The following is a 23,006-nucleotide window of genomic DNA, read 5'->3' as shown; positions in this document are numbered from 1 at the left end:
CAATATTTAATCTATCCATACAGCAAGAACACCAAAAGGTTAAAAAAAACCCAATGCTAACAAATGTTCTGGGTGGCAGGGATCATGGGTGGTTTTAATTTTCTTCATAATTTTATTTTTCAATTTTTTCTTAATGAATGTGTATTCCTTTTATAATCAGCAAAAAAGTATATTTTGTTTTGTTTTAAGAAATGAGAGAGGGGGGTTAAAATTGTTCTTCCCTTTTCATAGACTCTAAAACGGAGGTCCAGAGTAGGAAAAGTGTTTGTTCATTCACTCATTCATTCACTTACTCATTCACTTGTTTATTCTCAAATGCTTTCGAAAGTCTGTGTATAGACAGGCTCAGTGCTAAATTCTGCAGTCAAAGAACTGAGAGCTGTCCATCTCTGTCATGAGGGGAGTGATGACACAATAGTTAGTCCTTATAGCTCATCTGGATAAGGTACAGTGGGGACAGGGAAATAAAAGAGAGAGACGACATCTTCCTGAACATCAGAGGTGTGTCACAAAGAAGGGAAATTAGAATGGGACTTTGGTGTTTGAGCAGGAGTTCTACAGCCAGAAAATTTTAGGGAGACACCTCTTATAAGGTCGCCTTAGGCTGCTGAGAGAGAAGATAAGCTGGGGTATTGGGGAAACATATAGGAGATTAAACTAGAATGTTCTGTGAGTCAGGTTCTTGGAAGTCTTGAATTGCCTGATCCTGTTAATCGATGGTTGAGCAAGTTCTAAGATTCCTAGGTCTCTTTTTCTGTTCTGGAAGATGGGTTAATGGCCTCAATTGGTTACTGCAAAAACTGAGTTGTTTAAATGCAATACATTCAGAACAGTGCCCGCCACAGGGCACTTATGCCCACATAAGAATTATGAGGTTACTTACTTCTATTGCTTGCTAGTATTTATACTTTATCCTGTAGGTATTATGTAAGTAAAACAGATTTCTAAACTAGAAATCAAAATCAAATTATTGATTGATTGACTGAACTCATTCAAAAGTGATTTGAAATCCTTATGTATCCAGATATTTTTCAGGCACTGAGGATAACATTGCCAGACAAAATATAAGACACCCAAATTATTTGAATTTCAGATCAACAATGATTAATTGCAATATTTGAGACAACTTTATAATAAAACTAATAATTCTTTATCTGAAGTTTTCATTTATCTGGGTGTTCTGCATTTTATTTGCTCAATCTAACAACTCTAACTAGCAATGCAATGATGAATGAAAACAACAAGAAACCAAGGATCCAGTGGTAACGCAGTGGGTTAAGCACACATGGCGCAAAGCACAAGGACCAGCGTAAGGATCCTGATTTGAGCCCCCCACTCCCCACCTGCAGGGGAGTCACTTCACAAGTAGTGAAGCAGGTCTGCAGGTGTCTATCTTTCTATCTCCTTCTCTGTCTTCCCCTCCTCTCTCAATTTCTCTCTGTCCCATCCAACCACAATGATAGCAACAACAACAGCAATAATAACAACAACAATGATGAGAAACAACAAAAGCAACAAAAGGGGAAAAAATAGTCTCTAGGAGCAGTGGATTCATAGTGCAGCAACCAATCCCCAGCAATAACCCCTGATCCACAGCCATAAAAACAAACAAACAAATAAGAAACCCATCTTCCTGGAGCTGACATTGGATGAAGACGAGACAATTCATAAGTAGAGGCAGAGTTTATCAGGCAATGATAAGTATGTTGAAGAATTATCAGTCAGGATGGAGGGTTTATTCATTTCCTATACCTGCTGTAACAAATAACCTCACATTTTATGGTTTGAAACACCCTTACAGTTCTAAGGGTCAGGATGTGAACCTCACTGGGTTAAGATCACCATATTGGCAAGGTTGTTTCTTTCTGGAAGCCATGGAAGAATCCATCCTGTCACCTTGTCCAGCTTCTAAAAGGTCACTTACTTTCCTTGACTCGTGGCCCCTTCTTCCATCCTACGTCTTGTCTCTACCACCTTTCTGGTTCTCTAATCAGTGTCCATAGCACATCTCCCTCTGGCAGTGCTGCTCTGCTTTCTTCTTCCACTTTGAAGCCCCTATAGAATTTTACACTCACCAGGATAGCCCAGAATAAAGAATAAAGTTCTCATCTCAAAGTCCTCGGTTTAAAAGTCCTTAGTGCCATGTAAGGTGACATATTCAGAGATTATGATATAGGCATGGGACTAGGGCAATAGCTCCGCCTATTTGGAGCAGAGCTCTTACATACCTGAGGCTACTGGTTCAACCAAGCCCTGACACCACTTTGTGCCAGAGTTGAGCACTGCTCTGGTATCTCTCATTCATAATAAGTATTTTGGGGAAAATATATGGGAATCATTGGCAGTCATATTTGCCTACCATTGGAGACTCAGAGAAGGCCTCTCACAGGGAAGAGAGGGCAGGGACCTGTGTGAGGTGGGGCTTGGGCCAGGCAGAGAGGATGTGAAGGGCTCACTAAACAGAAGATTCAGATGTGAAGGGGGCATAAGGGGTGTATTGAGGAGCAGTGAGATAGCCAGTGTAGCTGGACTGTAGTGAGGAAGAGGGCAAGCGGAAGAGGATAAGAACAGCAGTCATGCAGAACCCCATCAGGTGGATTATGAGGGGAGAATGGTGACAGCCATCCCCACTCCTGGCCCTGGAGGGCCCCCAACTTCTGCCCTCTTCCCACCTGTACCCTCTCTAAAACTGAACTCCTCCTCCCCAGAGCATCATAAGATGAGAAAGAAAAGGGTCTCCCTGCAACTGGGATATTCAGGTTAGATGTTATTATTATTTGAGTACCAGAGCGTCACTCTGACATTTGAGATGCTGGAGATCAAACTTGGGAAATCATGCTCATAGAGCAGGTGGTCTACCTGCTGTGCCACCTCCCAGGCTTCAGGTTAGATGTTTAAATAACTTCCTGTGTGCCAGCAGGAAACTGTCAGATATGAAGCAGAAAGGTGGGCCAAGGGGGGTGGTGCCTTCAGGAAGCTCCAACTCAGAGGCAGCAAAGCACAACAGATGATGAGGAAGAGTCCTCCTGTGATCCTGCTGTGATCCTGCTGTGATCCTGCTATGACAGGAGAGTCAGAGCTCCTCCTGAGGCATACTTCTCCAAGCAGGTGAGATCAGGGTCTTCAAGGTCCTTCCAGCACTGACCAGCCATGATTCCCACACTCAGACCCTCAGGTTCTAATGATCATCTGTTCTAGGGCAAGGAAAAAAAAAAACAACTTATAACTTGTGGTCGTAGACGAGTTACTTAACTTCAGCTTCCCTGTTACTGGGGATGATCCTGGAGCCCACCTTCTAGGACAGAGTGAGGTGGAAATGCCTGTGTTGAGACACAGAGAACTTTTAATTAATGTGAGTTCTGATGATACATCTTGGGGCATTCTCAATCTCTGAGCCTACGACCCTGTCTCCAGGAGCCTGACATTTGCTGACTATGGGATTCCAAGTCTCCAGACACCCTCCCTCACTCCCAGCGTGCCCCCAATGCCCTGGTCTCCCCCATGTGCTGGGTGGCATGCCTACCCCACAACCACATGAAAAGCCATTCCCCCAGGGTGTCCCCACACCTGGGAAAACCGGCAGCCTGCCCGGCGCTGGCCCCACCCGGTGGCTGGAACACCGGGTAAGATCAATGGAACCCGGCTGGGCTCCCAGTGCCACCACCTTGTTCCAATCAGGGCTGGGCGCCTTCCGCTCCGGACCCCCGCCCTTCCCTGAGCTGCTGCCCTGCCCCAGAGCCCACGTTTCCAGCCCTGTGACCCCCACAATGCAGTGCCCATGGCCCAGCTTAACTCTGGCCTCAGCCTGCCTGGACTTGGATACTTGAAGAATATGCTGGATACTGGGAAGCCCTGGGTGCTCCATTTTGGGGGAGACCCTGGCATTTGGGTGCCAAGTTGTATTGTCCTAACCTCTCCCACCACAGCCTCAGTCTCCTCAGCTGCCAGTTGGGCTGCTTAAATTTACCACTTCTGGTTCTTGGAACAGTTGTGGGAGAAACAAAAAAGGTAAGAGAGAGAAACTCTGTTTAAGAAACCATGGATATAGAGGCCAGGGGGTGATGCACCCTGTTGAGCCTACATGTTACCATGTATGAGGACCCAGGTTCAAGCCTCCAATCCCCACATGCAAAGTGGAAGCTTCAGGAGTGGTGAAGAAGTGCTGCAGGTGTCTCTCTTTCTCTTTTCTCTCTTTCTCTTTTCCTATCTCTCCTCTTAATTTGTCTCTGGGCTATCAAGTAAAATAAATAAATATTTAAGAAAAAGAGAGATACCATGGGGCATGTCCTGTGCATGCTAAGTGGGCAACAGTAAGCTCCCATAGCTCAAATACCTTTCCTGACAATCCCCTCCCTCACCCCATCACATCCCCCTGGCAGTCACTCGCTAACTGTCTACCTAAGTCTGTTTTTCAGTACTCCAAGACACTATCCCATATTATCAGTTGAACTCATGTGCCTCCTTGGTTTTCTTTCTTCCCAGCTGGATCCCAAGCTCTCCAGATTTTGTCCACTGCTGTATCTTCAGCACCCAAAGTAACTCCTGACATATAGTCAGTGCTGAATAAATGCTGGTTGACCAAGTATATCTAGTGCCTCCTTGGCTGTCTGTTTTTCATTTCTTGCTTTCTTTACCAGCTCCTACCTTCTTGCATTCAAGTGCAGGACTCCCTGAGAATAGGAGTGGAAAGATTTTCTGGGCTGGGGTCTATGTGAGGGCCTTCAAGTTATCAAAACCACCCCAATTTGATGGGGGCTCAGATGGAGAAGCCATCAGGTCCAGCCCCCACCTTGGGTCTCAGCACATTCTGTGACCCCTTCCCGAAGCCCACCCACAGTGCCAGCCAGAGATAGCCAGCTGATAAACACCGCATTCTTACTAATGTGACAAATGACAAAGAAAGCCCAACGTCTGTGCCTGTGGACTGGATTTATGAGCCAGTTCTAACCTCCATCCGACTCAGCTCACATCCTCAGCATCTCCCCAGGGGGCCAGGGGCCTAGGAGGAGAGAAAAGAACACAGTTCATTGCATTGGACTGGCGTCACTCTGGGAGCAGTTCTCCCTGGATGTAACCCCCCACCCCCAGCTATTCAGCCCTACCAGCCTTTGTTCACTGAGGGGCATGTGTGCAGTCTTACTTCCAGGGTCCAGCATAAGCTACCCATGTTCAAAGCTCAGCTCTGACTTTCTTTTGCACAATGAACTTGGGTGAGTCACCAACTTGCCCATCGTGTCATGGGTTTCCTACTATTCTCATGGAGGTGATGATGAGGGTACCTGATATGGGAGATGGCTGTGAAGTGCGGTGAAATTATATGTGCAAAGCTAGATAACCCTAGTTACTAGTTACATGGCTCAGCCCCTAGAGTAAGCCAGCTGCAGGCAGCTGGACACAGCTTTTAGCATCAATAACAGATCATGGTCCAAATGCCAGTACTGCCCCTTCCTATCTGGGTTCAGGAGACTGACTCCATCAACTCCAGCTCCTCACCTGCAAAGTAGATCCAATGACACATACTTAGAGGGTCACTAATGCGGTCTTATTTATTTATTTACCTATTTATTTATTTATTTGCCTCCAGGGTTATTGCTGGGACTCAGTGCCTGCACTATGAATCCACTGCTCCTAGAGGCTAATTGTTCCCTTTTGTTGGTTATACTTGTTGTAGTTATTATTATTGTTATTGCTGTCATTGTTGTTGGATAGGACAGAAAGAAACTGAGAGAGAAGAGGGGAAGACAGAGAGGGGGAGAGAAAGGCAGACACCTGCAGACCTGATTCACCGCTTGTGGAGCGACCCCCCTGCAGATGGGGAGCCGGGGATTCGAACCAGATCCTTACACTGGTCCTTGCACTCTGTGCCATGTGCATTTAATCCACTGCGCTACTGCCCCATCCCCCCACTGATGAGGTTTAAGGAACATAGAAGGGCGTACACTCAGTGGGGCTGAATACCCAGAAATGCTCCATTTTGGGGGGTAGGGGTGGCTTCAAGTGCCACAAGGTGATGTGGCTGAGGGTCATCCAATAGACAGGACAGTCTGGCTGGAAGAGTGGTTGGGTCAAGAATAACCCTCCCTGCTTTGCTGCACCAGTTGCTCTGAGATCTATGCAGATGTCAGTACTGCTGTCTCCTCCTGGTTCAGAGGCTCCAGGGAGGGGACTTGGTCTTTATCTTTTCTCTTAAAAATGTAGTATTGTATTTATAAAAGAGAGTAACAGGAGAATATATAAAATACAAGTATTATTTAATGAATAAATGAGACATCCATGTACCTAAGCTTAAAACCAAATTCTGATTAGGACTGGAGAGCTAGCTCAGTGGTAGAGAGTAGGACTTGTAATACTGAGGTCCCAGGTTTGAGTCACTGCACTACACGTGCCACAAATGAGCAGTGTTCTCACATCTCTCTCTCTCTCTCTCTCTCTCTCCCTCTCTCTCTCCCTCTTCCTCTCATAAAAATAAACATATCTTTCCCCACCTGCAATGGGGGAACTTCACAAGTAATAGAGCAGACTACAGGTGCTTCTCTTTCTCTTTCCCTCTATCTCCCCTTCTCTCACCCTATTTATGTCTTTAACAGAGAAAACAAAAGAAAAGAAAGAAATTTTAACAAAGAATAGGGTTGAGGCCAGGCAGTGGTGCTACCCAGGTTCAAGCCCCTGGTACCACCTGAAGGGAGGAAGCTTCATGAGTGGTGAAGCAGTGCTGTGGGTGTTTGTCTTTCTCTCTCCCTATCTTCCTCCTCATCTCTCAATTTCTTTTTGTACTATCAAATAATAGAGAAAAAATAAAGGAAAAATTTATTGCTAGAGTCCTGGTAGCAATCTAGAGAGAGAGAGAGAGAGAGAGAGAGTTGACCTAGGAGGATGCTTGCTTTGCCATGTGCATGGTCCAGGTTTGAGTCACTGGTACATCATATGGGAGTATCATAGCACTAGGGAACACTTCAGTTCTATTATGTTTCTATCTTCAAAGAAAAAAATCTAAAAAAGAAAGAAAGAAAGAAAGAAAGAAAGAAAGAAAGAAAGAAAGAAAGAAAGAACCTACTCAGGGTGATAAGAAGAAGAAAGAGGGTGGAGGACGAGAAAGTGGAGGAGGGAGCTTACTTTTTTTATTTTTTTCCTCTAGGGTTATTGCTGGGTTCAGTGCCTGCACTATGAATCCACTGCTCCTGGAAGCTATTTTTTTCCTTTTGTTGCCCTTGTTGTTTATCGTTCTTGTTATTATTATTGTTGTCATTCCTGTAATTGTCGTTGATTGAATAGGACAGAGAGAAGTTGAGAGAGGAGGGGGAGACAGAGAGGGGGAGAGAAAGATAGACACCTGCTTCACTGCTTGTGAAGCGAACCCCCTGCAGGTGGGGAGCTGGGGGCTCAAACCGGGATCCTTGAGCCTGTTCTCACGCCTTGTGCCACGTGTGCTTAACCCACTGCGCTACCGCCCGACCCCCGGGAGCTTACTCTTTAAGCAATACTAGGTACCAGGGAGATGTCTCAGTCTGTTAAGAGCAACTTCCATGACTGAAACCCCAGAGGGGCCCCAGGTTCAATTCCCAGCACTACTGTATAGCAGAGGTGAGTATTGCAAAATAATAAAGAAAACCTGCAGGAGGAGGAGGGAGAGGAGGAGAGAAGCAAAGTGGTAATTGACTAATTGGATCTTAGGACTTTCACCAGAATTACCTCCCCAATCATGTCTCTCCCTTTTCCCTCTCCCTCACTCTGCTATATCTCCACTGTGGAACAATTCTTGGCATTTATATTAACCATTCTCTTGCTCCTCTATGTCTTTTTTTGCTTTCAACTTCATTTTATCTTTGTAAGAGCAGAAATTTGGGGACAAACAGAAAGACCAGCAATAGGAGACATGAGCTACTGAAGGAGTTTGTATGGGGGTGGGGGGCACGGAAGGTGGCCAGTTCTCTCCATTTTACAGATGAGGAAACTGAGGCTTGGGAAGCTGGGTTACAGAGCTAGCAGATGATATCAGACTGAAGCAGACTGGCAGACCATAAATAGAGTTTTGTTTTTATTCTTTCATTTGTTCAATAAATATTTACTGTGAGTCAGCCATTGGCCAACCACTGGTATCTGGAACCCAGCATCCTTCCTCATCTCACACTCCTCCCCTCTATCTTAATCTGGCCTCAGCTTGAATGTCTCCCATGCTCTCTGCCTCTGCAGGGAAGTGTCTCATTGTCTCTTGGTTGCCCTCCTGGCTTGAGCCCAATCCTCACTGACCACAGTTCCATGCCAGTATCTACATGATCCCTCTGCCACTGGGGAGCTCTTCACAGAGCTGAAAGTGGCACTAGCACACTACCAGTCCCAGGCCTGCTCTTCTCCAAGATGATATCCTTGATTGCTTTAAGAGTTCATCATGTGGCATGATTTTCATACTCCAGCCCATGCTAAGGTCCCCTGGCTGTCACAAAGGCCCTAGCAGAGGGGGCAGGCTGACTCTGTCCAGAGGTGCCTGGGCTATCGCAGCTGTTTCTGAGCTCCATTTCTAGCAGGAAGCACCTTCATGACCTGCTCTGAGCAGCAGGAATTGCCCCAGTTTACAGTTTAGGCAGCTGATACTCAAGGAACCTTCATTGCCTGAAATACAATCTAGGACTTTAGACCTCGGGTTAATGTTCTGTCCTGCATGCCAGCTCTGGTTCTCCTAGGGCTGTCTTAAATCAGCCTGGAGTTTTAGGACCTATGGAAGACAGTGGTCCTTGTTGCCCAAGTGTGGTTCATTCATTGCACTTATTCCCTAATGTGGAGGCTGAGGCCCAGAGAGGAAAGGGACTTCCCATGGGTCACCAGCCAGACACAAAGAGCCAGTTCCTCTGGAGCCAGCAGCCAGGTCTATATGCCCAGGTTATATATAAGCTATGACCATCGTCATCAGGCTTCCTCAACCACTGAGTGTTCCAGAGAGAAACTGGAGCATGAGCACGTAGGAAGATGCAACAACAACAAAAAATATCCAAATGTTTAGAATGAAGTACCAGGAGAAGACAGGACTCTGATTGAAACCAGGCCAGACTCCAAGCAGTGACCTACATAAACAGAGCTGATCCATTGACAGGTGGAATAAACAACTATAAAACTAGGACACAACCCTCCCCTTCACAACCCTATGGACCTAGACCCAGGTTCACTGTTAACACAGCCCAGCACTGAGTGTTGGATTCATCAGTGACTATGTATGGCCCAGAGCACCTCTGTTTACCTAGCTTCAGTGACTCTTTCTGTTATTTGGAAAGAAAAAGGCCTTACCACCTCCAGGAGGCCTGATGAAGACTACTTAGTACAGAATGTAGAGTAGTTGAGAGTACTTGCTTTGGGTTCTAGGAGACAACAAATGGCTATGCAAAAACTATCATGCCTGAGGCTCCAAGGTCCCAGCACCACTATAAACTAGAGCTGAGCAGTGCTCTGGAAGAAAAAAAAAAGAAAGAAAAAACACCAAACTTGCTTTGAGTTCAAATCCAGGATTCTTTACCACATGGAAGCCTTTCTGAGTTTTAGTTTTCACATTTGCCCAATTCACAAGATTGTTTTGAGATTCATCTCAGACAATGCAAAGTGCATCATGGGTACTGGGAAACACTAGTCACTGTGCCAAGGCAGGTCATAGGGACCAGAAGAGATATGATAGTCTGCTGATGGGTGGCCCATAGGCAGAACTGGTTCTATAGTTTGGGGGAGGGAGACAGGGCATGCAAAATGAGAAGCCAGGGTCCCTTATTCCAAATGTTTAAGAAGTTCAAGGCAGCAATAGCAAAGCATTGAGCCAAGTGCAGATCTTTCTGAGAGCAGAGCACAGACAGGGGAAACAGGCCTGCCTCACCTGAGGTGGCTCAAACTCAGTTCAAGTGGAGGGGCTGAGGACCATCCACAGGACTCCCAATACTGTGCCACCCTCCCCAGGGCTGCAGCTGGAAGCCTGACCACTGACTGCTTCCACTCTCAGTGGCCAATGCAGGCAGCATGAAAGATCAACTGTTCTCTACCTCGTTATGCCCCGTTTTTATCTCATGCCATACATACAGCACATAGTTGATTTCTTTCCGCAAAGAGCTGCACTTTTTTTCTTCTTCTTCTTTTCCAAGGGCGATGCTGGAAAGCCATGTGGCTTTTATTGCTGGCAGGAATGTCTGAGGCGTTCCTTCACCACCACATGAAATGGAGCTGTAATCTTCATCTGCGTAAGGCCAAAGCCCCCGGTCTCCTCCAAGCCATCAGCCTCTGAGATTAATTAAGGCTTCACAGGGACTGACAGTCATTAGGACCTTTTTTGGGGAGGTGGAAAAATCCTTAATGGGACCAGCTGGGCCCAGGAGCTACTGGGTGGGTGGTGGGGTGAGGAGGGCACCCTGGACCAGAGTCAGCAGAAGATGGCAGAATTGGCTTTCTTATCCTAGGACCAGGCTGTGATCCCCAGTAAGACCCTTTCTCTCCCTGAGCATTGATTCTGCCATTTGATAAATGAGAGATATGGATATGATATCTCAGTGTTTTATAAAGACTGACATTATAAAATTCTGATCTTGCCCACAATTCTCTTGCCAAAATTCTAATTCTATTCCATGACTATAACTTTAAGCATCTGACTCTAGTCAGGGAAAAACAGAATGTGGTGGTTAGGAACATGGGTTTTGGGGCTAGGCTGCCTGGTTGGAATCCTAGCTCTGCAGTTTCTCAGCTGTGTGACCTTGGGCATGTTATTTAACCTCTCTGTCTTTAGTTTTCTCAACTGTCCAATTTGGGTGATAACCCACCTCCCCCATAAGAATACTATGAAGCATAAATGAGTCAAAGTGTGGGATGAGGTCTGGCATAACTTAAGAGTTTAACTGTTGTTAGTAATGATTAATAGAGCTCAGGCTTCTAATCCCATGGTTCCGATCCCATTCCACAAATTGGTTTCTGACTGGCTCCTATTCTCACCACTAGATTACGGTTTGGAGACTTTGTGAACCTGAAAATCCCAGTCTTTTCCTTCATTGCAGGGTGTGGGGGCAGGGGGATGCAAGAGATGACAGTCACCCAGAGGGACACTTCTTTCTCTGCCTGCCCTGGCACACCCTGCCCAGGAGCCCGACAGGACCAGCCTTCAATAGAAGTATCGTTTGGTTTGATGGCTGTGCCAGTAATCTTCTCTGTACCCATTCGCTTGTGTTGTTGGAGAGTCTCAAGCACCATGCCAGTCAGCAGAGCAGAAGCAAAATCCTGACCCCATCCCATGTTGCTTGAACCTCTCAGGTTCTGAGTCCCAAGAGGGAACAGGAACCTAAACTCTCTGAGCCTCCATACCCACGACAGAGACTATGAAATATCTGCCCTATGGAGGTACCAGGAAGGTTAGCAGTTGTTACTCAAGACCAAAAACCTGCCAGAATTATCACCCTGTTTTATAAAAGGCCAATGTGGGGAGTAGGAAAGGCAGCAATGAAACTAGACCTAGGTGAAGATGCAACAGGACCCACTTTCCTAAATACTGAGGAGCCTCCTTCCTTCTCCCTCTGTCCCATTCTGAAAGCCGAGCACCTTCTCAAAACACACTGATGCAGAGTGTGTGTAGGAAGGAGTCTGGGCTCTGAGACTATAAGCCTGAGTCACTGGGAGGAGGTGGCAAGGGACCCTAGAGCACCTCCTGTCTGCAGTCAGGGGTACAGCAAAGAGAGACCTAGTATCTAGAGGGACCAGGGGCACATATGCCCACTGTTCACATGGGAATACTGAGGCATGGAGGGAGTTTCCAGGTCATCTTTTGTCTCTAGTGATAGATGCCAAGGTTGTCCTCCAACCAGGAGGCAGTTCACACAGGCCCCAGAAGAGTAGGCCCAACCTAGGCTGCCTATGCTCTGACTCAAGCTATGCTGTCCCCTGACATTGCTCTAACTTAGTCTGAGCCTGGTTTCTTCCTCAGTGATACAGGTCATGGCTCTCACTCTCTCTCATTTTGTGCCTCAGTGTTCCCATCTGTAACTTGGGTTTTATAGCAAAGCCTGGGGGACAGTGGCACACCTGGCTAAGTAGCACACATTACGGTGTGTAAGGACCTGGGTTCAAGACCCTGGTCCCCACCTACGGGGGGAAAGCTTCACGAGTGGTGAAGCAGTGCTGCAGGTGTGTATGTCTTCCTCTTTATCTCCCCCCCTCAATTTCTGTCTCTACCCAATAATTTAAAAATAAATTAATTTAAAAAATGTTTCAAAAGTCTGCCTCCTGGAAGGCCTTTCTGGCACAGAAGGGGAGGGTGTGGTAAGTGGGCTTCGACAGACAATCCCTGCAGCCCCTTCAAGTCTCTCAACCAAGGGCCTGAGTAGTCTGGTGATTTCCAAATTCATGGCTGTTTGGCAGAGTTTATTGTCTCTAGCTCCATACAGTTATTAGTTCATTTCAATAAATTTCCTCTCATTGCTCTAATCAACCAAAAGGTAGGAGGCTGTGTGTACCACTGGGGATGGTGGCAAGGAACCACCAATTGGTGCCTCTTCATTTGAATGGGCATGGCATGACTTTGTGATTGCTGTGAGGATCACCTGGCATGCCTGAGCTCGCCTAATGTCTCTGTACAGTCACACCTCAGCAGTGTGCTCTGACTGTCCTTCCCATTTCACCCACCAGGGGACCAACAGTCACAGAGGTGCAAACCCTGGTTGAGTTACACATCAGGAGCTGTATTCTAGCCACATGCTCTCCGCAGCTCCCTCCTCTTTCTCCATAGCCTAACTCTTTCTCAAAGAAAGTTATCTGCAATTTGAGCAACACACTTTTCTCCTGCACCTTTAGAAGTCTGATAACCAGGGAGTCGGGCTGTAGCGCAGCGGGTTAAGCCCAGGTGGCGCAAAGCACAAGGACCGGCATAAGGATCCCAGTTCGAACCCCGGCTCCCCACCTGCAGGGGAGTCGCTTCACAGGCGGTGAAGCAGGTCTGCAGGTGTCTATCTTTCTCTCCTCCTCTCTGTCTTCCCCTCCTCTCTCCATTTCTCTCTGTCCTATCCAACAACGACAACAATAATAACTACAACAATAAAACAACAAGGGCAACAAAAGGGAATAAATAAATAAAATAAATATTAAAAAAAAAAATCTGATAACCAGTCTTCCCAAGAGAGTTGATCCTCTTGAGCTGAAGATTCCCAATTCTCCAGGAACTGGTCCCTTGACCATATTACTATTTTCACTGCTGTTTCTAATATGTAAATATGTTATTTATAACTCTCTCCATATATACATATATGTACATGTACATACACACACTCACAGCTGGGTTGTTGGAAAAGTCACGACATTTTCGCCATGTTTTTTTATGCAAAGATGTGTCAGGACTTTTCCAGCTTATTGAGATGTGGGCAGATCCTAGCTTAACTAGCAGCATTTAAATTTTTTAATTAACTTTATTTATTTGATAGAGACAGCCATAAATCAAGAAGAAGGGAAAACAGAGATATACCTGCAACTCTGCTTTACCACTTGTGAAGCTTTCCCTCTATAGGTGGGGATCAGGGGCTTAGAAAACCTGGGTCCTTGCACATTGTAACATGGTATGCCACCACCCAGCTCCCAGTTTTTCTTTCTTTTTCTTTGATGTGTAACAATTTTATGGCACTTTAGGTGCAATGAAACACCATATACCAAAACACCATATATCTACTCTCCTTTAATCTTCTATACTGTGAAGTAGCTGTGAATTAGAAAGAGCTCCCATCATAGAAGAGGAAACTGAGACTCAGTGAGGGACAGGAATGTCCCACCTTGAGTTCTAGGACATGAGACAGGAGCTAAATGTCACATTATGAGGCCCATAGGGTGTGCCGATCAGATTGGAAGAAATCGCTAGCTTCTAGAAGAGAGTCCTCTGTGTTTGATACTAGGCTGAGAGCCCCACAAGATAAAAGGAACAGATGCCCCCTGGGGAAGAGTAGGTGACCCCCAGGGTCTGCAGGGCCAGTTCCTACCTAGGAAGGTATTTGCCCATGCATATGGGAATGGGGGGGGATACATAATGTATTTCCAGAGTGAGAGGCTAACAACCTAGGTGAAGGAGAGTTGTCAAAACCCATGTTCTGTGCCAGCTGATGGAAAACTTCAAGCTAGAGTTTTCTAATTTGTCAGCCTAGGAACAGAAGCCCCTGCTCAAACCAAGGGGGACATCAATAGTTTTCAGGACTAGACTCTTAAGTCTGGAAAGCTTTGGATATGAAAACTGGTTATTTCACAAAGCATGAGGCTACAAGAAAGGAGGGGACTTACCGTAGACCCTCATCAGTGATCTGGCCTTATATTTTGTTCATGCACAACAGTGACAACTTGTGTGGATGGAGCACCCCCTATGTGCTGGCTCTGTGCTAAGCACTTTAAACATGATTCTCAGAGAAGGCCTCCATTATAATCGCCACTTCACAGAGGGAACAAATGAGGCTCTGAGAGGGTTTGAGGAATGTTCCCTAGGCCATGGTAGGTGATTGAAGAAGAAAAACTCACTGTAGACCCAAGATCCTTCCATAGTTCTAGACCTCTTAGAAGAGTTTCCAGAGTGTATACATCACTTATTAGGCACATCTGGAGGACACTTGCCCTGACCAGGTACTGGGGCTCCCTAGGAATGAGACCTGTCCTAAAAAGCACTCAGGTCAATGAAATATACTTACCACTAGGAATACTTATATTGTATTCCTAGATACCCTCAAGTGGCAGGAGGAAGGGGCCTCAACACAGATTCAGTGGTGGTGGCTTGTAGGGATGAAGAGTGTTGGCAAGTGAAGTGGTTCCCAGAACCTGGGCTCTGCAGGCCTCAGAGAAGGTTCCAGTGACCCAGCTCAGCATCCAGTGGTGACAGCTTGGAACCATTTCAGAGAATAATGGGGACCAATCCAGAGAAACAAGGAAGTATGCCTATTGATGGGACAGAAGAAGGAGAGACAATAGCTGAACATATAAGATAGGAAAGGGAGCATGTACACTTTTACAGTCAGCTGTCTTTAAAAACAATAAAAAAGAAACTGAAGGAGGAGGGGCTAGGCATATCCAGTTGATCGCACATGTTACCATAGCAAAAAAGCAGGTTCAAGCCCTCAGTCCCACCTGCAGGGGGGGAATTTAATGAGCAGTGAAGCATTGCTACAAGCATCTCTCTCTCTCTCCCTCTCTCTCTCTCTCTCCCCTCTCTGTCTCTCCCCTTCTCTCTCTCTCTCCTGCTCTCTCTCTCTCACTTTTATCTACCCCACCCCTCTTGATTTCTCTGTGGACAAGAAAGAAGAGGGAGGAAGAAAAGAATGAAGGGGAAAGAAAAGAAACAAAGGAAAGAAAGAGAGAAAAAGGACAGGAAGGAAAGAGAGAAAGAAAGTAAGGAGGCCCTAGGTCTGGGATGAAGAGGAAGTGTTTGTAAAATGAGATTGGGAGGTTTTTTTGTTTGTTTGTTTGTTTGTTTGTTTGTGCGTCCTTCTCACCACCAGCCCTCCAGAACAGGATAGAAAAGGACTGTATATTTCTGGCAGAGAGGGATTATCAGGTTCAGAGGAAGCAGGAGCTCTCAGGTGACATAGATGCTAAGCCAGAAAGTGTCCAGTCTGTCGGGACGCGGGAAATAGATAGCCTTTGGTCGGTCGGCCACAAGCCATTGGTTCCGTGACTTGCCAGCACAGAAGGTGAAGAGTCAGACCGATGTGATGTCTGTTTAGAAAGGGCAGCCTGCCTGTAGGAGGCGGCAGCACCAGGGCGCGAGGACCGCAGCTGGAGAGCTGCTGTGCCAAGGGCCTGTTGCGGCGACTCCGCCGTCGGCGGGGTGCAGGCGCCAACTAGCGGCAGTTCCCAGAATTGCGCCTTCGCCCGAGGGACCTTGGCCTGAGACTGCGGACCCCGCGCTGACCACCCCGACCCACTGGAGCCGCCGCCCACTAACAGCGAGCACCCTGTTGCTCCGCGTAGCCGCGCCGGGTCCTGTTCCGGGTGCCCAGCCCCACAGGAGCCCCGCTGTCAGGAAGCCCGTTTATAAACCCGTCCTAGGGTGAGAGAGACATTCCAAGGTCCGCATGCAAACCAAAACCCGTGGACAATCGAATTTACATACCTCAGACGCAGCAGGCTCTGACCCCACTGCAGGTAAAGGACAGCGTGCGTCTCCAGCCCTACCTGGCCCCCATTCCTACCTGGCCAAGACTCTGTGGGCCTTTCGTCAGGAAGGTCCCAGAGGTTGGACTAGCAGAGACCACAGTCCCCTGGTTGTCCTGTTACTGCCGCCATCGCCAGCGCCTCCGAGAACGCGGCCTTTGGCTCCCAACTATCTGCAACTCAGTCCGTGCGGACTCTAGAAAATGTAGGCCGCCCACTAAAGGTCTTCGAAGTGGCATGAAAGTCGTGATGCGTGACTTCAGGGCCTAGGGACCAGCTCTCCGGGTGTCTACGGTGAGGACGGAGCCCGTCCGCGCTGGAGCGCACCTGAGACTTGATTTCGTTTGGTGACGAAATGGCTCGAGATGGGCAGGGGTCAGATGCAGGGCGGGATCTCGCAGCCACCGTGGAATCCTAGGTGTCTTTGTTCCCAAAGCTTGGAATTCATAACTTTGCACCTGTCGAGCCCCAGAAACAACAAAAGCCCAGCCCAGGCTCCGACCCCGAGCGCGTTCGTTCCCCAGAGTCCAGGGATCTCATCTGGGGTGTGGATCCATAGTGAATGCGGAGGCTGGATCTTTCCAGCTTCTCTCCCCGCTGTAGTCCTGCCCTCTCCAGCCTCTCCAGGCCCTGGAGGCACGAGGGGTAAGGGCCGCTGGCTGTGGAGTCCGGACAGCAAGTAGATGGGTCGCGCTGCCAGGTGTGGGAGCCAGACCCGGTGCCTCCGCAGAGCTGCCCGCCCCCTGCGCTGGAGAAGACGCGGGCTTAGAGCCAAAGGATGCGTGGGGGTGCAATCTGCACATGGAGAAAGACAATTCCCTCCACTGGAAGGCAGGCCCCTGCGCTTTGGGGTCATCCGCAGTGCTCTTCTCACCACAAACTCCCGTCCTCTTCCATGGTGCAGGACCATAGCTACACGCCCCGAGGGAAAAGACTTGGGGGACAGGGACATGCGCGTCTCTCGGGCCCCCGCCGTGTTTTCCCAGGAGCCACAGGCCGCAACCACGAGGCACCCAGCATGCAGCTAGGCCTGTGCAACCCTGAGGCCAGGGGAGCCGCTCCGGAGCCCGAGGTGGGCCCGTGGGAGACAGACCCCCTTTGCTCTGTGCTCCTGGGCAACCCGGCTGCCGAAGCCAGGCCCCAAGCCGCCCCAGGATTGGGAGCCGCGCTCAGCGGGCTGCACACAATTCCGTGCTGGGCCTGGACGGCGCGTCTCCTCAAAGTTGGCTCAGAGCCTTGGGTCAGAATAATTTTGTGGACTGGGCGGTGAGGAGGCTTTGGGGAGCGGGTCGCGCTGCAGGTCACCGGCCCCGGGACAACCCTCCCCGAGCCCCCTGGCTGGTGTGCCGGCGCCATAGGCAGGAAGGCACCGGGGCTGGGCCGCGGGGAAGGGAGCGAGGAGGACGCTGAAGCCCCCAGAGCTCAGCAGACCGCAGCTGATGAGCCGGCTGCAGGAACCCGGCGCTTCAAACTCGCTTTTCGCAGCGGGCCGGGTTCCTCCGGCAGCTCGGAGCCCTCCACGGGCTCGGGGCCCGGACTCGCTGCTCTGGGCGGGGCCTCGGGCCGGGCACCCGCGGCGGCCCCAGTCTACCAGCCCGCGCCGCGAGGTGCCGCTCCGGGGGCTCCTATTGGCTGCGCGTCGCGTCGCTCGGTCGGCCCCGCCCCGCGGCCCCGGCTACTACCCCGCGCGGGCGGCGCGGCGCCCACTCGAGTCTCGAGGATCCGTGTGGGCGGCAGCGCCGAGTCGGCGAGCGGGCGGGGGGAGGCGGCTCGGCCCCTCGGCCCTGGGGCCCCAGCGCTGCAGGCGGCCGGGCGGCGCGATGCGGGGCTAGCGGGCGGGCTGCGCGCCGCCGTCGGGGCAGCGAGGCCTTGCAGCGGGCGGGCCCCGGCGGGGCGTCCCCGGCGCCGCCCCCTGCGCCCTGCGGCCTCGGCGCGGCCGCTTCTGCTTTCCCGCTTCTCGCGGCCGCGGCGGCCAGGAGGCGCCCGCGCAGGCTGCCCCCGGGAAGCCGCGCCGCCGCCCGCCCGGCGCCCTGACGGCCGCTGTTATGCGTATTCCCGTAGACCCGACCACCAGCCGCCGCTTCACACCTCCTTCCACGGCCTTCCCCTGCGGCGGCGGCGGCGGCGGCAAGATGGGCGAGAACAGCGGCGCGCTGAGCGCGCAGGCGGCCGGGGGGCCCGGCGGGCGCGCGCGGCCCGAGGTGCGCTCGATGGTGGACGTGCTGGCGGACCACGCGGGCGAGCTGGTGCGCACCGACAGCCCCAACTTCCTCTGCTCTGTGCTGCCCTCGCACTGGCGCTGCAACAAGACCCTGCCCGTCGCCTTCAAGGTGAGTGTGGGGGCCGCGGGCGGGAAGCCTCCCTCCGAGCCCGGGTCCGGGGAAGGGGCGGTAGGGGACGCGCCCGGAAAGCCGCCCCGGGGCGCTTTCGGTCTGCCTTCTCGCCCCACCAGAGGGCTGCATCGCCCGCTGGGGGTAGACCCCGCGCCAGCGGGCTTTGGGGCTTGGCCCGCCACCTCCCGGGAGCACAGTGCAGAGACGTCCACGCAAGCTGGCAGATGGGGACGGGAGCTCGCTGTCTCCTGACCCCGGTGTCTTTGCAGCCACAGCCCTTCGAGCAGCGGGGAGAGGGTCCCCGAGGGGGTGCGCAGGGCGGATCGGGCCTGGCCTCCGCTGCCGGCTCCCTCCCCCCTGCAGCGCTTCACAAACACTTCCTGCTCACACCCTCCACCGCGGGCTTCTGAAATGTTATACCGGGCAGACCGGGGTCACCATACCCCTAAACGTTTGCAAGCAAGGATCCCGCATGCCAGACAGAGATTAGGGGCGCTCCCACCTTTGCCAAACCTGTCCTTCAGAGGATTTTTTTTTTCTCGTTTTTTCTCTTTGCCAGGGAGTAGGCGAGTGTTTCATTTTCATTTTTTTTAAGGGGGCAGCGAGATGAAACGAAAACGCCTTGGTTTTCCCCTAAACCGCTCACAGCTGCCGTGAGAAAAGGCAGGGCAGCAAGGGCCAGCGGCTGGGGGTGACCGGTGCCCGAGGTGGCTGGAAACGGTGGCTCCTGGCAGCTGAGGCCGCCCTTGCTCCCATTAAGACGACATAAGGGAATGGAAGGAGGAAAAAAAAAAAAAGATGAGTGGCTCTTTGAGGTCTCCCGGGTGACATCTTAAAATATCAGTGGGGGAAATCTCCCGGGGAGGAGGGGGAGGGGGCGTGTGACTTTAATCCTCAAATCGGAGGTTTTACTGTCACTTGGAGCTTAAAAGGAATCTTTGAAATTAAAAGAAGACAGGATGTTGACAGGAAATCTGGCCTTTTTAATCAGACCCCAAACATTTTCTCCTTGAAATTTTTACCATCTGGATCCCTAGTCCCTGCACGCGGTGGCCACGTTTAAATGGCTGTACCGCCGAGTTTGCAGTCTGATTCCTTTTCAAATGGCATGTGCCTCTTCTGGACTGGGAGGGTGGGAGAGATGGGTGAGGCTCTGTCCCCACCTAGCAGTGCCCAGCAGGTGCATCCTCCTGCTATCAAAAGCCCCCCCTTTACTTTAAAGGGGTTTTCTGTACACTGCACTTTGTTTTGCATTTTCCTTACATAACGAAATCAGATTCTGCAGAGTCCGGTAAAGTGGACATGGGCCATATTTTGGAGCCACATGCCATAACCCAAATAGCTCTTGTGTTAATTGTATGTGGGGAGCAGTCACTTTATTATTGTTGTTATCAATATTATTGTTGTACTCATCGATTTGGTAGCAAAGAATATGTTCATTCCTCATTCACATAAGTCGAATTGGAGAGGGAAACTACACCCCGAGTCACAGTGATGAGCTGATTCACAGCTCTTAGATTTAGTTTGATCAAGAAAGAATAATTTCTCAGGACATGACTCAAACATTTGATCTAGGGTCTTGATGTGGAAGGTAGAGATTTCATTTTTCTTTCTTCTTTTTTTTAATCTGGGGGAAAAGTCCCTTTCATTTTTAAGCCTCTTGGCAGCTAGAAGTCCGCAGTGCGCCTGGGACCTCAGGGAGCTGCCCTGCCCTGCCCCTCCCCACCTCCCCTAGCTTTCTAAACTGTCTGCTCACCCCCTGTGCTCTCAGGTGGTGGCGCTGGGGGATGTACCAGATGGAACAGTAGTGACCGTGATGGCGGGCAATGATGAGAACTACTCTGCGGAACTGCGCAATGCTTCCGCAGTCATGAAGAACCAGGTGGCCAGGTTCAACGACCTTCGATTCGTGGGCCGCAGCGGGCGAGGTGAGCGCAAGAGACCATCCCACCGCCATGGACAGGCATGGCTGAGGTGGGTGGGAGAGAAGCTGAGAGACAGAGACCTTAAGGTCCCTCTGGGAACCCCCAGAAGCAGGTCTCTAGACCTAGCTGTGCATAAAACAGCTGTTTGTTACCATTGGGGGTGTTACAGACCCCTTTGAAGATATGCGGAATGAATGTAAGGTCCCTTGCCAGGAAAAAAAAAAAAAAAAAAAGCACTGTTTTGTTCTGGTTTCTGGGCTTTGCTAATTCCAGAAGCCTTTCACCTCACCCCTCTTTCCTGATTAAACACCCCAGTCCCACCAGAGATGCTAGGAGAAGCCTTTGGATTAACGGATATTAAAAAGAGACCTTTAGGGTTTTTGGATTAGAAGACAAATCCTTGGTTTGCCCGGTGAGGGGGTGGCATGCACCTCAGATGCTCTTCCTCACTGGGGCAGAATCTTCCCCACACTTTGAAGCAATCTTTTCTCCCCCCCCCCTCCCTTGCTGTGGTCTCCCCGTAGCCACAGTTTCCCCAGCCCTCTGAGCCTTAAAGTGGTTTAGAAAAGCAACAAATATAGTGTGAGGTGTTGAACCAAAAATCGAGACTGGCTACCCATCTCCCTGCCATCTCACCTGCTGTGCAATCTGAAGAGAAGCAGGATCTAGACCGAGAGTAGCATAAGCAGGAGTGTGCTGAGACTTGAAACCCACCTTTACTTCTGGGTGGAGGAGTCCTCAAAATACTGCCTCAATGGCAGGGACACTTAAAGGACTCACTGGCCCTTTAAGACCAGCCTGCTTCCACATGGGGAGTGTCCTTCCCTAGCTCCCAGTGTGCCCTTACTCACCTTTAAGAAAAGTCTGTGAAGTTCCCTGTATCCCTAGTCTCACAGAGGCTGAGACTCAATTGTACTTTTCATCACCAATAAACAAGAGCTTCTCGAGGTTTTAGTTCCCTCGGAGCCACCAGCCCTGTTCAGAAACGGGCATCTGGGCACCATTTTTTCCTCTCCAGCCGTTCAGTGTATACATACAAATGTCAAACATATTTGGACTTTTCAGCATTAATTAAAACCAGGGCATTATTTGCATGTAATAACTGTTTACTTGTTACTTTTTATGAAACTGAAATAGTTTACATTCTTTCAAACATTTCCTGTTCCTGTTGGCTCCTTTCCCCACGCACAGATTTCTTTCAAACGTTACCCTTAACTGGTTGCAGGTTGATGGATGGAAAATGTTTGCTTTTATGAATTAAGCTTTCATTGCTGCTGCTCCTAATTAGTCTCCAAGCCCCTTTTGTCATCCCCAATCTCTCAATCCTTTTGCAACTTAATCCCAGTCCTTCCCTGAGTAGAGAGAACTCAAAGCTGGCTTTGGGGCAGTGGGCAGGTATGCTGGTGCAAGTGGTGGATGCAAGTGAGTCCCATTGGCAAGTAGAAATGGAGGTCAGTCCTCAGGAGCCGAGCTTCAGCAAAGTGGCACCTTTCTCTTTCTCCTGGGAGGTGATTCCCTATTGAAAACTTGTCTGGCACTTGTGATGCTGAAAGCAATTTCTTTATGCCCACAGACCCTCACCTACCCTACCCTACTGAGGGCTTGTGTTTCCAAAGCATTCTCTAATGGCATGTCGTGGGAGCAGGCACTGCTAAGACTGGGATTGTGGCTCTGGAAGGCTTGGAAGGCTCACTTTATAAACCATTCTTGCAACCATTGTCTCACCTGCCTTAGTAGTCCCAGGAGACAGGAGGACTGAGTGCAAGTTATGACGCCTGTGAAACTTAACATTCAGACCTCAGAGGCTCATAGGTTTAAACATAAGCCTATGCCACATAACCAGCCAACCTGGATTTCAACCCCAGCTCACTTGCCAATGGCATTAGGCAAATTACTTCACCACCTGCCTCAGTTTCCTCATCTGTAAAACAGGGATCATACCTGTCTCATGGAATGATGTGAAGGAAATTAATACAAGCGTATTCATTTATCGCCTGCTGAGAACTGGATACATGTTAGAGATTTTGTTACTTCAAATGCTTGGGACTAGAAGAGGGCTTTGAAGTCCTTTTGAGTGGTGACAGTCACTGATTCTCTGATTATGGTGTGGTTTGGGCGGGGGTGGGGGAAACCCAGAAGATGTGAATTGTTGAGTGGGAGAAGTGGAGGCGGCCAGCAGCAACAAGGCAGTGAGGAAGGAGGGCCAGGGTCCTGCCACATGCAGTAGTGCATCTACCCTGCCAGTCCTGCTGGCTGGGAAATTCCCCAGAGAACAGATCAGTGGTTGACAGGCAGTTTGGGCAACTGTAGGAGCTGGGATAGATTGGGCTTTAGGGGACCTTACAGCCATTCCCTGGTTCTTTGATTTTTGCTGGTCTGAAAAAACAGATAGAAGTTTCTGCTACTTTCCTTGTGTTTCATTCCTTGCCTTAATTTTTGGAAGCTAGCTTTTCATCACAAACACACACACCACCAGTAGCAGCAGCACAGAACTCTCCCCAAAAGCCAGAAAATGTGAAACAAAATGGGGAAGGGGAGGGTACCAAGTGTCTCCTGCAGTGATTAGGACCCAGGTTTCCACCTGTCAGATATAGTGAGTGCCCCTTCATACACCAGATGTCTTGTAATA

General features: G+C 49.7%; 1 protein-coding gene across 2 annotated transcripts in view; it reads left to right on the top strand.

The window, feature by feature from the left end:
- RUNX3 (RUNX family transcription factor 3) overlaps positions 1–23,006 on the top strand; it is a 66,716-nt gene that overhangs the window by 18,085 nt on the left and 25,625 nt on the right. For both annotated transcript variants that reach the window (XM_060205562.1, XM_060205561.1), the window contains exons 2-3: positions 18,181–18,449; positions 20,224–20,380. In XM_060205562.1, the coding sequence (XP_060061545.1) occupies positions 18,181–18,449; positions 20,224–20,380 (426 nt within the window). The remainder of the gene's footprint in view (positions 1–18,180; positions 18,450–20,223; positions 20,381–23,006) is intronic.

The sequence above is a fragment of the Erinaceus europaeus genome, chromosome 13, assembly GCF_950295315.1.
Source record: "Erinaceus europaeus chromosome 13, mEriEur2.1, whole genome shotgun sequence".
In the NCBI taxonomy this organism is placed as follows: Eukaryota; Metazoa; Chordata; class Mammalia; order Eulipotyphla; family Erinaceidae; genus Erinaceus; species Erinaceus europaeus.
Note: the sequence above shows the minus strand (reverse complement) of the source record. Positions and strands in the feature narration are given on the sequence as shown.